General features: G+C 42.3%; 1 protein-coding gene across 3 annotated transcripts in view; it reads right to left on the reverse strand.

Annotated features, from left to right (window-relative positions):
- UBE2E1 (ubiquitin conjugating enzyme E2E 1) overlaps positions 1–13407 on the reverse strand; it is a 45771-nt gene that overhangs the window by 30827 nt on the left and 1537 nt on the right. The window contains exons 2-3 of one of the 3 annotated variants that reach the window (XM_014937907.1): positions 12616–12704; positions 10416–10466 (exon numbers count right to left, since the gene is read on the reverse strand). In XM_014937907.1, coding sequence (XP_014793393.1) covers positions 10416–10466; positions 12616–12656 — 92 coding nt within the window. In that variant the 5' untranslated portion in view covers positions 12657–12704. Of the gene's footprint in view, positions 1–10415; positions 10467–12615; positions 12817–13407 lie in introns of those variants that run through there. The other 2 variants (XM_014937906.1, XM_014937904.1) reach the window with 2 other exon arrangements.

Below are 13407 nucleotides of genomic sequence, written 5' to 3' on the forward strand. Positions count from 1 at the left end.
TAAAAGCAATGCCGAGTGGAACAGGGAAACAACCCATTCCCCTTGTATTCCAGCAGCATCCACAGCCACTGGATTAGGGAGGTTAAGGGTACAACCCTCACTTTCCTATTTCACTCTGTTTATGGACCTGTTGCCCGTGAATTTGTTCAGGCCATTTTTGAGTGTGCTGATACTATCTGCCTCCCTGACCTCCTGCAGGAACAGCTTCCAGAACTCCACTGCCTACTGGGTAGAAAGACTTAGTCTGTTCTAAAATAATCTCTTTAACAGTTTCAGTGAATAACTCCGTTTCTAGTATTATGGAATTCACTGAATAACAGTTCTTGTCATGCTTCTCTTCCAGTTGCTACAAAAGCAAGGTGTGCTCCTTGTAGGTTCGCAAGATCTTCAACAAATTAAATTTGAAACTTCCTATCTTAAATACTACTTGATTGGGATTGACTGAGTTTCAAGCAATTTTTTAACTTCCCTACCCCTTTTATGTCTGCCTTTCTATCCCTCTGCTTCTGTCTTGCTATCACTCCCCTAATTTTCTTTTCCCACTCCTTACTGTTGTTTTTTCACATCTTGCTCATGCACTTCTAAAGATAGAGGAGGGCAGTCCATGGGTCAAGAGCCACACGCAGCTTGTGCAGTCATTCAAGGAGGTCTACAAAGATACAGTTGGGCATGTGTTACATGCATTGTATTCTCCAAGCTATAGTAGGTTGTGCCTTCTTGATTTACAGAGCACTGTAAATAGGGTAAGCTTGTATAAATGCATTTGCTTTATTGCTGTATGAATAGTTTGCCTCCCAGGTGGGGGTGTAACCCAAGCAGCAGAGCAAAAACTATTGCTGCAGCTTGCATGCTTGCCTGTTTTATAAATTCACTTGTGCCCTAAGAAAAGGTGGCCCATGGATTGCCCATTCAAGAGGAGGATGCCCCGTCTCTTCTGCTCCATATAGGAGGCAATAAGAAAGTGGAGCTAAATTGCTGGAGCAGAAAGAGAGTCAGTCTGTCTCTGCTTCTACCTTTGCGGCAACTATTTCGGCAACCAGTGCAAAATTACCTCAACCACCTTGATGGGCCATGTCTTTCTGCTGGCCCTTACATTCACCATTAATGCCTTGCACAATCTTGGTGTCCATAGGGGAACATAACTCTCTTCTGCCTCCAGTGGGTTTGTGTTCTTTTCTGTTCTTCACCTGCAACTCATTCGTTCTCTCAGTCTTACCAATGTCTGTGATCTGATTAGCCTCATAATGGGAGTGAGAGTATGGTTAAAAAAAAAAAAAAAAAAGGAAAAAAGTGCTATTTTAAAGAACGTATTAAGATGTCACTAGATGTTACTAGAAGACAAGCAGTAGGGCAGCTGAAAGCCTGACACTAGTTACATTCCAAGTCTCCTGGATCACTCTCGTCACTACTATAGGTCCTCTTGCCTGGTTTTCCAGATCACAGGGGTGCTGTTGAAATTTGAATTAAGGTAGGAAGGAAAGTACAGCCACAGCTTTGATGCAATGGTGAACTGTAGGTAGATTCATGATATTTTGAAATTTTATTTATTTGACACAGCTATGTAAAGCTTTTAGTCTTTTCTTTACCTCCCACATTCCCCCAAGTGTAAATAAGCACAAATACTTTTATCAGAAGCCGCACAATATATGATGAGATTCTCAAATTAAGATTTACTCTATCAAAACCAGAACTTGACAATTCTTACTGATAAACAACTTACAAGGAAGTCAAGGAGGACACCAACTATAAATGCTTGCCTGCATCACCTAATTTATCTCCTTTAAAAAGGTTATCAAGACATACAGGAAATAACATTCAAATATAGTATTACAACAATCAGTTTGATCAGAAACTTCCAATGAAATGACCTTTTGTGGTATACTATAGTATTGATACAGTTGCTTTAAAACTGTTATTACAACTGTATGCATTTCACCAATCTTTCAAAACCATCTGCAACAGTTAAACATAGCTTTAATTAAATATATTGCACTTTCTCCACCATTTATAGGCCACTTCTCTGAGCAGTCTACACTTGTTCAGAATACCAGATAACAGAGTGAAACTTTCTAGAAGTTGCCCACTTGAAAATTTCAAATATATGACAGATCTATAACAGTGATCACCTAAATTAGCACCCTAAAATTTCAGTGAAGATATTCAAACTGCATGTAAAACTTTTGAGACAGTTACCCTGACAGGCTTCCTTGTATAACAATCCCCACTGCCCTGGAGCTTTGCTGTTGGCTCCAATAACTCTGACATAGTTCTGAATTCATACTAGAAGTATTTCTCTTCCTCTCATCAATTCAGCTATTGTGGAAAGATACCTTCAATTTCAGAATTAATTTTTAATGTTTGTGGGTCTTTTCACTCCCGTGTGCACCTCTGTTGGATCCTAGGCATCAACAGAAAGAAAGAGACCCCCCAAGACCTCTCTCTCTTGATTTCTGCTTAACAGACACTGGCATTAGCTCACCAGCAAAAATCTATTGCTCAAACACTCATAGCAGCAAGAGCATTAAATATTAGCAGCCCACCTGCCCCAGGAGGCACCTCTCCTCTAGCCCAGCATTTACTATTGCCTTTACAATTCTCAGCACCAGTTCAAGATTCTCTGTGTTTCCAGCAATTCCAGCAGCTCCACAGGGAAAGACGAGAAATCTCTTAAACAATCATTTACACCAACACAAAGAAAGTGCAAAACACATCTGCTAACACACTGATTTGGTTTACACTCACTTTTGACTGTAAAAGTTGAAGCCCCTGGAGGAATCAAGACCTGAATTCCACACTGATTCACACAAGCAAAGAAACTTAACAGGACTCTACATCATTAATCGTACAGCCTCTTTAATCCAATTACTTTGTATTTTCTCTTAAACAAATGAACTGCCAAAACTTGGCCTGGACCCAGTTCTCAGAACAGCTCAACTTAATCTCACCTGATCTATATTTTCACTTGTGAAATCATGGAAGAGATTGGAGGGAGTAGGGGAAAGCAAACATCACACCTGCCCTGAGCTACAATCTGCACGCCCCGCTCTCCTTTTCTCCCCAGCCACCTCTCATCCCAGGGAGTCCAGGTTAATAATAATAAAAGATTGCACGTTGGATGTTGTAAGCATACAGATCTGTGATATATTCTCCTGGCAATGTCAATTAGCCCCTCACGCACAGAAAATATGTACTAAATGCACTGCAGTAGTAGTAACCATTAAACTTTCCACAATTGCATGTTGCTGAAATTTGCAAATTGGCAAAAGAAAGAAGAAAACCCCTCTGAATTCCAGAGTGCACAGTGTTTATTTTGACAGTTGTAGCTTATTTATAGTACTTGACAATACATGTTCTCTAGTTCATCTGGTAAAATAATGAAGTCAGTATTCAGACCTCCTCTGTTAAGCCTCAGAGGGAAAAATAAGTATAAACTTATTTCACTCAAATAAATGTACAGATTGGCACGATTCTACTCTAATGACTAAATTACATCATTAATTTAACTTAGTTTAAAGCACTTTCTTTGGTGGAGAAAGCATAGCCCTTAACTTTGTATGTGGTGTGCAAGTCTGCACAGATGTGGATAATCTCTTAACCCATTCACATTAAATAGTATCTTCTTTCTGTTTAGAACATTAAATACTTTTAGAGAGGTGCTGTAGGGAAGGCTGGTCTTTCATGTACAATTACAGAAGAGTGCAGGCAAAGGCTGCAGAAGTTTTGCTATGCCCTGACTTATCAATAACCTCAATCCATCGACACAACTTGTACCGGTGCAGTGAGCTCTGTCTCCATTCCCAGCACAACTCCCGTTGACAGCGGGGCCAAAGTTAACATCGTGTCTGATGCATCTTATCAGCTCTCAAGACCAACCCATTCTTCAGAAACCACAAAGCTCTCAGTCACTAGCAACCTGCCATTGTGGAAATCCTCAAGCACAAAACCGTCCCCCATCATTTTCTCAATCCCCTGGACTAGCCAGTTCTCCGTAGATAATTTTGTCTTCATATAAAAAGACAAGACAGATTCTAGCCTTTAAAGTATATATACTCCTTACACAGTGTTTCCTATTTATGTCTATAAAGTACCATGCACGCATCATGAGTATTTCTTAAAATAAAACCAGACGTATAACCTGCTGCTATACACATATCCAATATAAAAATCTAGGCAGGCAGAGCTGGAATACAACGGAAATGAAACCAAATTAAAGACTGCATAACCAAGAGGAAATATTAGAATTTTGTCAGATAAAACATATATGCAGTATCATAAAAACAGTTGCACAGTGCCCTCCAAGGGCAGTGAAGCTGAAAGTCAAATAATAAAATTAAGTGGTATACAAGAGAGTGTGCACAGAAGGGATTTCAATCCTCTTTGTTCTTAGCCATGATACAATTTCACAGCCGCTCTCAAGATTCATCGTTCTGATGTTTGGCATGCAAGAGCACAGAATGCCGTTCATTTGGGAATTACTGAGCCAGGATGTGCCAAACAAAATCTACCACAGCATCAGCCAGCTCCTGCCACGGTGTCCGAGGAGCCTGGCCACTAAAATGTTTCTGATTTTTAAAAGGGAGCCAAAAAATAAAACCAGGAATATCTTCAGAGAGGTGAATTCCTGTAATATGAACTAATCGATCCACAGTAAAGCAGCTGCTCCTGTGCAGCTATTGTCTGAGTACGTCAGGCAGAGGACTTCGCCTGCAGGAGCTGCTACCTACACGTACTTTGAATTCACCGAGTGTAGAAACAGTATTATTTTTATAGTTTGCAAGCTACACCATACACAGCTGCGGAGGATCTCTAAATTAGTTAATACACCGTTTCAAAAGGAAGAGTTATTTCTCCAGGGATCATGTGCCAAACAAAGCGGGGAGGGAACGCTGAACCGCTGGTAGTTTATATGACAAAAGATATTTTTCAACTACACACAGAATTAATTATGAAGGTCCTTCCTATCCTATGACTGGAAACTTCTCACAAAAAACATTCCATTTCAGAGAAACAGGAAGGATGGGGGGGAAGAAAAAAAGTGCTAAAACCACTTTCATAAGCTGATAATTTTCATTAAATAATACCTGCATTTTTTTTTTCTACAAGGAAGTAAACCCGAGTATGTGTGTCATTCTTGATCTAATAATTTCAGTGTGCATTTAAAAAAAAAAAAAGAAAAAAAAAAGGGTTGTACCAAAATTAAGCTTTTTAATTACAAAATGTAAGACCACAAAGTTTATGCTAGAATACAGCTAAGTTCAGGAAGGACTATTCCAAGTATCATAAACTATAATGTCAGTGTTGTTTTTAACAGTGATAATCCATCCTTAGATAATACACTCAATTTAAAATCAAAAACACTTAAAGCATTATTAGAGTTGGAGGTACTGAGAAAATACATTTGCAAAAAATTACAAGCACCATAAAAACAAGTGTAATCAAAACAAATGCCAGACTTTCACGGTATGTAGATGAAAAACATTAATTATAATATGAAACTATTGAGTTCAAAACAGCCTTTGAGCCACACATTTTCTGCAGACTTCTCTCTAGCCAAGAAATCTTAATTCCACATTGCAAAGTTTTGAAGACTATGAATATTCCACACATTATAGCAGAGAGCACTCCTCCTCGCTATCTATACTGATACATATATTTATTAAGTGCTGACAGTTAACTTTCCCAAGACTCTGAGGGAGATCTGGTCCTTATTCTGTGAATTTACAAAAAATGGGCTGAAAGAGCCAGGAAGCACAACTGTATTTTATTATTATTTAAATAATGAATTTGTGATAGCATTTCACTCTGAAGGGATGGTAAGCCTTGCAGGCAAAAACCTCCTTCAGTAAAGATTTTAAAGTAATTTTTATTTAAATAACAGCTGGTCTTGCCTGTATGGACTTAAATGAGCCATGTGGAGCCAAACTTGTTTTAGTTTGGGTAAGAAAGATTAAAAAACATTAATTCTAGCTAATATCCATTTTGGTCCCTCTACACAGATGGGAAAAATAACATTAAATTACCATGCTTACATACAGTCAATACCAGACACCCAATAAAGCACAAATTCAAAGCCCTGCTCATAACGCAACCGAGGCACACAGTTCCAGGAGAACGGCTCAGCTGCGAGTTAGCCTGAAACAAAGGAGATTTACATTCATTTCTCCACTTTGCCACAGACTTCCTGCGTGACCTTGGACAAGTCACTTGGTTTTTGTGTGCTGCAGCTCCCCATCCCTAAAACGGGGAAAAACATTTCTTTCATAACCTCACAGCAATTAGGAGATTTACTATCAGGAGATGCTTAGATGTGGAGGTCAAATAAATGACATAAAGAGAATAAACAGTACTTGAAGCTTCAGTTAACTTCTGTTAAAGCTTTGGAAACCTTGTCACAGTGACAGAAGTAAAGCTTTGGACACAATACTCACAAATGTTACCTACAAAGATCAGGTCTCACTATGTAGCAAGATGGAACTATATTTTGACAGCCGTGTATACAGACTTTAACAATCCAATGCAAAGACACAACATACTTCTCTATCACTAGATATAGTGATATAGATATACTTCTCTATCATACATAGAAAAGCCCAAGAGTCCAAAGTCTTTACGTACCTTCCTTGAGTTCTAAAACAAGAGTTATAACTTTCTGATATAATACAAAATAGGAAAAGAAATCGCTGGGTAGCCTCTTAAAAGATTTTAAATACTTCAGGTCCACAGTTATTCTCCAATCCATATGAACCACTAACCACTTTTTGAACTTGAAAGCCACATTTAACTTTCATAACTCTGTATTAATATCAGGAGTCAAATAATCTTGCAGACAATAGAAAATTAAAGACCTCCAAAGTGCCAGCCTACTGAAAAAGATGAAGAGGGTAAGAACCATTCAGCAGTAGCGAAATGCTACATACATACGACACTAGGACACTTACGAGGACAGCGTTGCCTCCATCAGGTATCCACAAATTTGTGACCTGTTTTAAATATATCTTTTTCAAAAATGTCTTCAAGTCCAAAAAAAAATAATCTATTTTTTAAATGTAAACCAAATATATAGTGCATTTCCAAGCACATACCCCGCACCTCTGTACAAGTAACTGCACTAGCCTGAGTAAAATCAAACCCACAGCCTGGGGAGGGAAACATGAGGAGCAAAGGGACAATATGGGATGATGAAGCAACGAAGCAGTCAAGGAGAGACAAGCATAGGTAAGCATTTGGGGGACACAGGCAAGGTATGGAAAACCAGAAGCAAGGGGAGAGAAGTTCTGGGATAAACTTCCCCTCATATTACGCACATATGTGTAAAACCCACACAGCTGCTCAATCACAGGGTGTTGAGTGTGCTTGGGGTTTGGAGTTTTTGTTGGTTTGGGGGGGGGTTTGGTTTTTTTTTAAACACAGATGATCTGTGGGTTACGCTCATGAGAATACGGTCACTGCAAGCTACAAAAATAAAAATGAAACTCATTTGTTTTTAAGCTATTTTGTTTGAAATATCAAATGGTTTTCATTATTTGTAATTGCATCTTATATGTGGTGTTTTATAAGAAGAAAAATAAAGCAGTTCTTACTAAAAATCATTTACAACCTAAAGCTTTTTCTTTCAATATGCAGAGCTGCTCTGGGATGTGTTAAGTATCTTGAACTCCCATTACCGCAATAAGACTGGGAGAACAGCAGCACTTTGCAACGAGGCCAAAAATTAAAGCACGGCCAACAACGAACTGCTGTGAAACACCGGGCATGGCACAGAACAGGGGAAAATACAAACAGGGGACGAGGGGTATAAAACCAAATGTCCAGTAGAAAAAAAGAATATGACATTTCCAACATAAGACAGGACACAGTTTTGGATGCACATTTTCGAACGTGACTTCTAAGACTTTGGCACCCTGAAGCTGACAGCAGAACAGGTAGTACCCGGTACGCACATAGCTCCCTGAATATGTAAGGGCTGTCCTCCCCTCCAGTGACACCCAAAAAAATTCTGTAAGGCACAAAGGCAGCAGAGAGATGAGGGGCTGGAGGTTAGACGAAAGGGTGAGGATAAGCAAAGTCATGAAGGCAAGAAATTGAAACTAAGTTCTGGAACTATGTATTTAATACTTCCCTCACAGCATGCTAATAATGTTCATACGAAGGGAAAAAAAAAAAAAAGTAATAAAGGAAAGCAGCGATACTGTTAGCAGGCTTCCCCAGAGCAAATTTTGGCAACCTTAAACATCACGCAGCAACCAGAATCTCTCACTTGCTTAATCTCCTCACACTCTTAAATTGACTATTTCTTTCTTTTTCCACAAGAGGTAAACTTTCCCCGTACCTGCGAGAGCTGAAATTCATCTCACTGTGGTGGCAATCGGCACCTGCATACCCTTCTACAAACCAGCTGCTAGAGAAGCAAACTCCCAGTGCTTGGCTGTGCAACTGGAACCTTGTTAGCCATCAGCAGAGCTGTTCTCCTTCACTCTCAGCACTATCTTTACTGAAGCAGGATGACTTCACCCCAAGATGAGCAATACCAAAACTCCTTTGGTCACACACATCCCCTCTCCATTCACGTTTTCCTATCTATCAACATATTAAGAGACAGTAACGACTACAGCAGTCTCATGTATTATTTGCAACAGTTGCCAGCCTTCGCTGTCACTCACCTGAAGGTCAAAAGGAATGCAGAATACCTGTAACTGCATTATGGGTTAGTCATCACTGCTTGTACTGTGAGCTAATTTTTACCATTAGAAATATTCATAAAGGCTGAAACAACACAAACTTACTATGTTGGCCTTGAAATGCATTATCCTCAGTGGTCCATACAATTGAAAAAAGAAAAAAATCACAACCATATTCTACTTTGGCAGGTAGTCTGCCAGCTCATCTTTACCTGTGAATGATGCCAGTTGAAACAAGGACAAATTAGGGTTCTAATATTATTTACACACATCTTCAGAAGAAGCAGCCTGCAATCTGACATACTTATACACTATCACATCTTTTGGATAGATTTTCAAAGTTCAGACTGCAGTTCCAGCATCTTCATCATTCAGACTGTTATTTACAGAGCAACCCACAGCGCCTTTCTGAGCCACACTTCTGGGTTTCTTCCCCATGAAAATCAGGATATGGTGAGGAGGAGGTGGAAGCATGTGGACTTCATCCTGACAGAGCCAGGATGCAGGCAGGACAGACACCTCCAGCCCAAGAGCTGGAAGCTGTTGTAATATTCAGGTAGTCAATTACCATCACCAAAACAATATTGTCACAGCTAAAGATTTCAGAGCTTATCAGTTGTCTTCCAAACAGCACAAAAATCTTAGTATCAGCCCAGACCTCTGCTCACATCTCATCCCACCCCTCCTTTCTTTAACAATGATCCCTGGCAACTGGGACTGAAAGGGTAGCTCTGAACCTGTCAGGCTAACTCTTGTGCCAGTGCCCCCCTGCAGACTAACAGCAGCAAGAAGCTTCAACAGAAAGGCTCGAGTGTGTTTGTGGGTGACATCTCAGTACTAAAAAGACCAACTTGCATAGTTATTTATAAACAGAATTTTCTCTGATTTCTGCTATTACCAACATCAAAAGGCCTCAAACCTCAGCCACAGCAAGAAGATAGGAAGAGAGTTGTGCTTTGGCAACTACACCCAACCCAGATCAGACCAAAAGCCACTTTCCTCTTGAATGAACAAGCATAACCAAAGACACTACACTACTACTGTCCCCTCTCCAAATGCAAAGAGGCTCGGACCACCACGCAATGAACCAAATCAACTTGCTAGATGTTTTAAACAAACGGTGTGTTTCTAAAACATACTTGAGAACAAGCTGCTCTATATAAAAGGGCAACAGAATATCCCTGCTTGTTATTTCATCAGCGAACGTGTGCTCCTGTAGGGCACCCACTGAGCGATGAATTCGCGCTTTTTTCCCCACTCTAAGTTACTGTTCACAATAGAACTCTCTGAGCTAAAAAGCTCATAGCATTTTACTATTCTCTTCTTCCTTGGCAGGACTCTTATTTATATAAGATTAGTGCAGTCAGGCATTAGATTTATAAACCAGAAAAAAACAAACAAGGAGAAAGTTTTCACACTCTTCTTTATAGGCCAGTTTTGGAAATATACACACAAAGCAGTATAACAGATTGAAATGCAATCATTCAAGAAGACAAAACCAAAACAACTCCCCAAACAGAAAACTCATATCAAAACACACTTAATCTCTGGAGGCCCCCCTCCCCCCAACCTGGAAACTATTTAATGTCATCCAAGCACTCACAAAAGTACTGGCAACCACATAAACAGCCATTCCTCCGCTCTATCCAGAGCCTCTGAGGACAGCGACAGCACCCACCAGCACACTTCAGCCCCTCGCCTTCCCCCACCCTCCTCAGGGAAGGAATCGACACCAACCTGCAGTTGGGAGGTGGATCTAAGGTGATGTCAGCCAATTCCTTCTGAATCCTGTGGCAATAAAAGCGAGAAGGAACAAAGGTAAGTCACTGTGTGGGATAGCAGTTAACACGTCCGCCTTACAGACATACTGTCACCGCGAGTTTGCAACGCTACATAAGAGAGAGGCACTCTCAGCTGCAGCCTCCCACCCCTCCAAACACACCCAGCAGGACAGGCACCCTGTCAGGGAGACGGTCAGAAAACCAGAGGGGCACCATGCACTGAACCCAGACAGGTGCACTGGTGTACGCTGCCAGAAAGATGCCAACTGCACAGGGACCATCCGCTTTACTCTGCCAACCAGCCTGCCAACCGGGGGAAACCTCTGCAAATGCCATGCACCAAGTGCTCGGAGAAAACTGCTCTCTCAAAAGGAATTTTGTCTTGCTGGATTGAGAGAAACAGTCATTGCCAAATTGGCTCCCCCCCCCCTCCTTCTCTCCCCCTGCTTCCCATCGTCATCCTGAGAAAACACACCAGCCCCAAGGGAGTGAATAACTGCGCCATTCCCAAGGACGTTTAAAGGAAGGTGAATATCTGCTTCCAAGGCTCCTGCACGCTCCTGCCACCTTCAATTCTCCCCTCTCTTCACCCTCAAGAGCCACACAACATCCCCACGTCCCCTCCCTCAGGACTCCAGCCACTCCCTCTCTTCCCCACATTCAGCCAACACCCTCTCCTCCCTGCCCAGACTATTCCGGGCTCACACTGCTTTTGCCACAAAACGCCCAACCAGCTATCATCCCCTTCCCTGGAGTCCCATTACTGTCACTCAGGCTTCCCCTCCAGATTTCCCCACCCAGCACTCAGCCTGCCTCCCTTCTCCTTTAAACTCAGCCAGCATCTCCTGCCCCTCTTCCACTTGTCACACATGAGAACCACAGCCTTTTCCTATCAGGCAGTTTACAATCTTCTTTATAAAATAGTTAAGGGCACGACACGTAAACACCGCTTGCCACTACCTATGTCAGTTTGCCATGGAAACCTGCTGAGTGGAGATCTGGAATAACCAAACTGCCTAAATTCTACAAAGCCAGAGAGAACTCAGTTGCAGTGACAGGGCATTTGCATAAAACCCCAGTCACTTTTGACACCTACAGATACAACCTCTCTGTGCTGCTTGGCAAAGCTGTTCCGTGAGATGGTTTATTATTCTTACTGAAGTACTGCAAGTTTGCTTGAAAACTTCCATTTGTCAGCCTAGCTCTCTGGAGCAGGATGGCGCTGAATTTAGGCAAAATACAGAATAAGAAAGGCTAACCATTTGGGTTTTTTTTAAAAAAAATGAGTGACTCTAACAGTCTGCCCAGGTGAAGAAAACTGACTGACGTAGCTGTCCCAGAATTACTATTCTATGCAGGCATCTCCCCCCATGTAGACATTATTCTGGAACAAAAATTATTTAATTCTCAAAAAGAAAACCCAACAAACCAACAACGAACCCACTCTGTGCTGTGAGCAACAACTACCTCAGAGCAGAGTGTCCCCAAGTGGACCTGCTGTGGGCTATTTATTCTAGTAACCAACCAACCATATGCAGAAAATTCAATATAAGTGATGAGCAGACAGAAAAACAGTAATATATTGGCAGAAAAGATCTGGGGCTGTATTACACCACTTGCACTGGAGTGCACTCCCCCAGTGCAAGCAAACTCAAAACTTTTCACAAACATTAATTAATCCCCAGAGAAGTCCTGGAAAGAAAAAAGCCACTCTAGATCAACCCCGACCTTCAAAGGGGGAAACTGACGTTGAAATGCAATGCTTTACTCAGGACCATACAGCTCCCAGTAGCAGGGAAGGAATTAAGGTCCTACACACCAATCCTACACCACCCCTAAAACCGATGCTAATAAAGAAAAAGGAGGAGCCAGCAGAAATAACTGAGGGACAGAATAACAGCCCAAAGAAAAGAAAAGACAGGAAAATATTTGGGATGGAACAGAGGACGATGCAGGAAGAGAGGGCAGAGGGCAGCGAAGTTGGGCAGACGCTGCACAGAGATGCTGAAAAAAGTGAGACAATGGCAGCTTCGTGAGCAGAAGGGTTAGAGATGAGGAATGGGAGCAGCAAGGGAACACTGGGGTAACGGAGCAAAATAAAATGAGGAAGGAGAGAAGATGCGGTGAATCAGTGAGAAAACTGACTGCAGCCTCACCTCTTGGCGCTGGTAGATAGCAGCTTAGAGTTTTTACTCATGCTGACTTTGCTTTCCTTCTTCTTAGGCGTGCTTGTCTCTTTCTCTGTCTGTTGGTTGGAGGATGAAGATGAGGAGGAGCTGGTGCTGGCCCTCGAATCGTCATCCGACATAGCGACCCCCCCACCACACACCCCAACCTGGAGAGGAGACACCATGGGGCGTGGGGAACAAACAGTGAACACAAACACACACAGAGAAAGGCCGCTGACAATCTCGCTCTGTGTTTGGGTCACGCTCCTTTTAAAGGGTCCTCGTGTCTCCCTCTCCTCTTCAGGCCCTACGGTCGAAGCAGGGGGAGCAGCAGCCTCCCCTGCGCTAGTAACACCGAAGAGCAGGGCGAAAGGGACTTTTAAAGCTTCCTCTCAGAAAGCAAGCGCGAAACGACAGGGGAAGAGACAGGAATGAGGACGACGGCGGGGATCAGGAAAGCTCAAAGCGATTCCTTCTAATCTCCCCCAAACCGCACACACAGAAGCCATCACCACCCACCACTATCCAGCCTAGGGGTGTAGGAGATAAAAATGGAACAGCTTTGGTCCCTTGGGTTCCCGGGAGGCACGTGGGGGAGGTGGAAAGGGACGGGGCTTGGGGTGGGGGGTGACCATTACCATCCCTAAAATGGAAGTGGTGCATCACTGGCAACGGGGGAGGGGGGAAGACCCCGAAGGATGATCGGTGACCTAGGGTGGGGAAAGCCCTGCCTGCTGGATCAGGCCCGGGGAGCAGGGACATGGGGGTGGCGGGGGGGGG

This window comes from Calidris pugnax, unplaced genomic scaffold, assembly GCF_001431845.1.
Source record: "Calidris pugnax isolate Ruff unplaced genomic scaffold, ASM143184v1 scaffold11, whole genome shotgun sequence".
NCBI classification, from domain to species: Eukaryota; Metazoa; Chordata; class Aves; order Charadriiformes; family Scolopacidae; genus Calidris; species Calidris pugnax.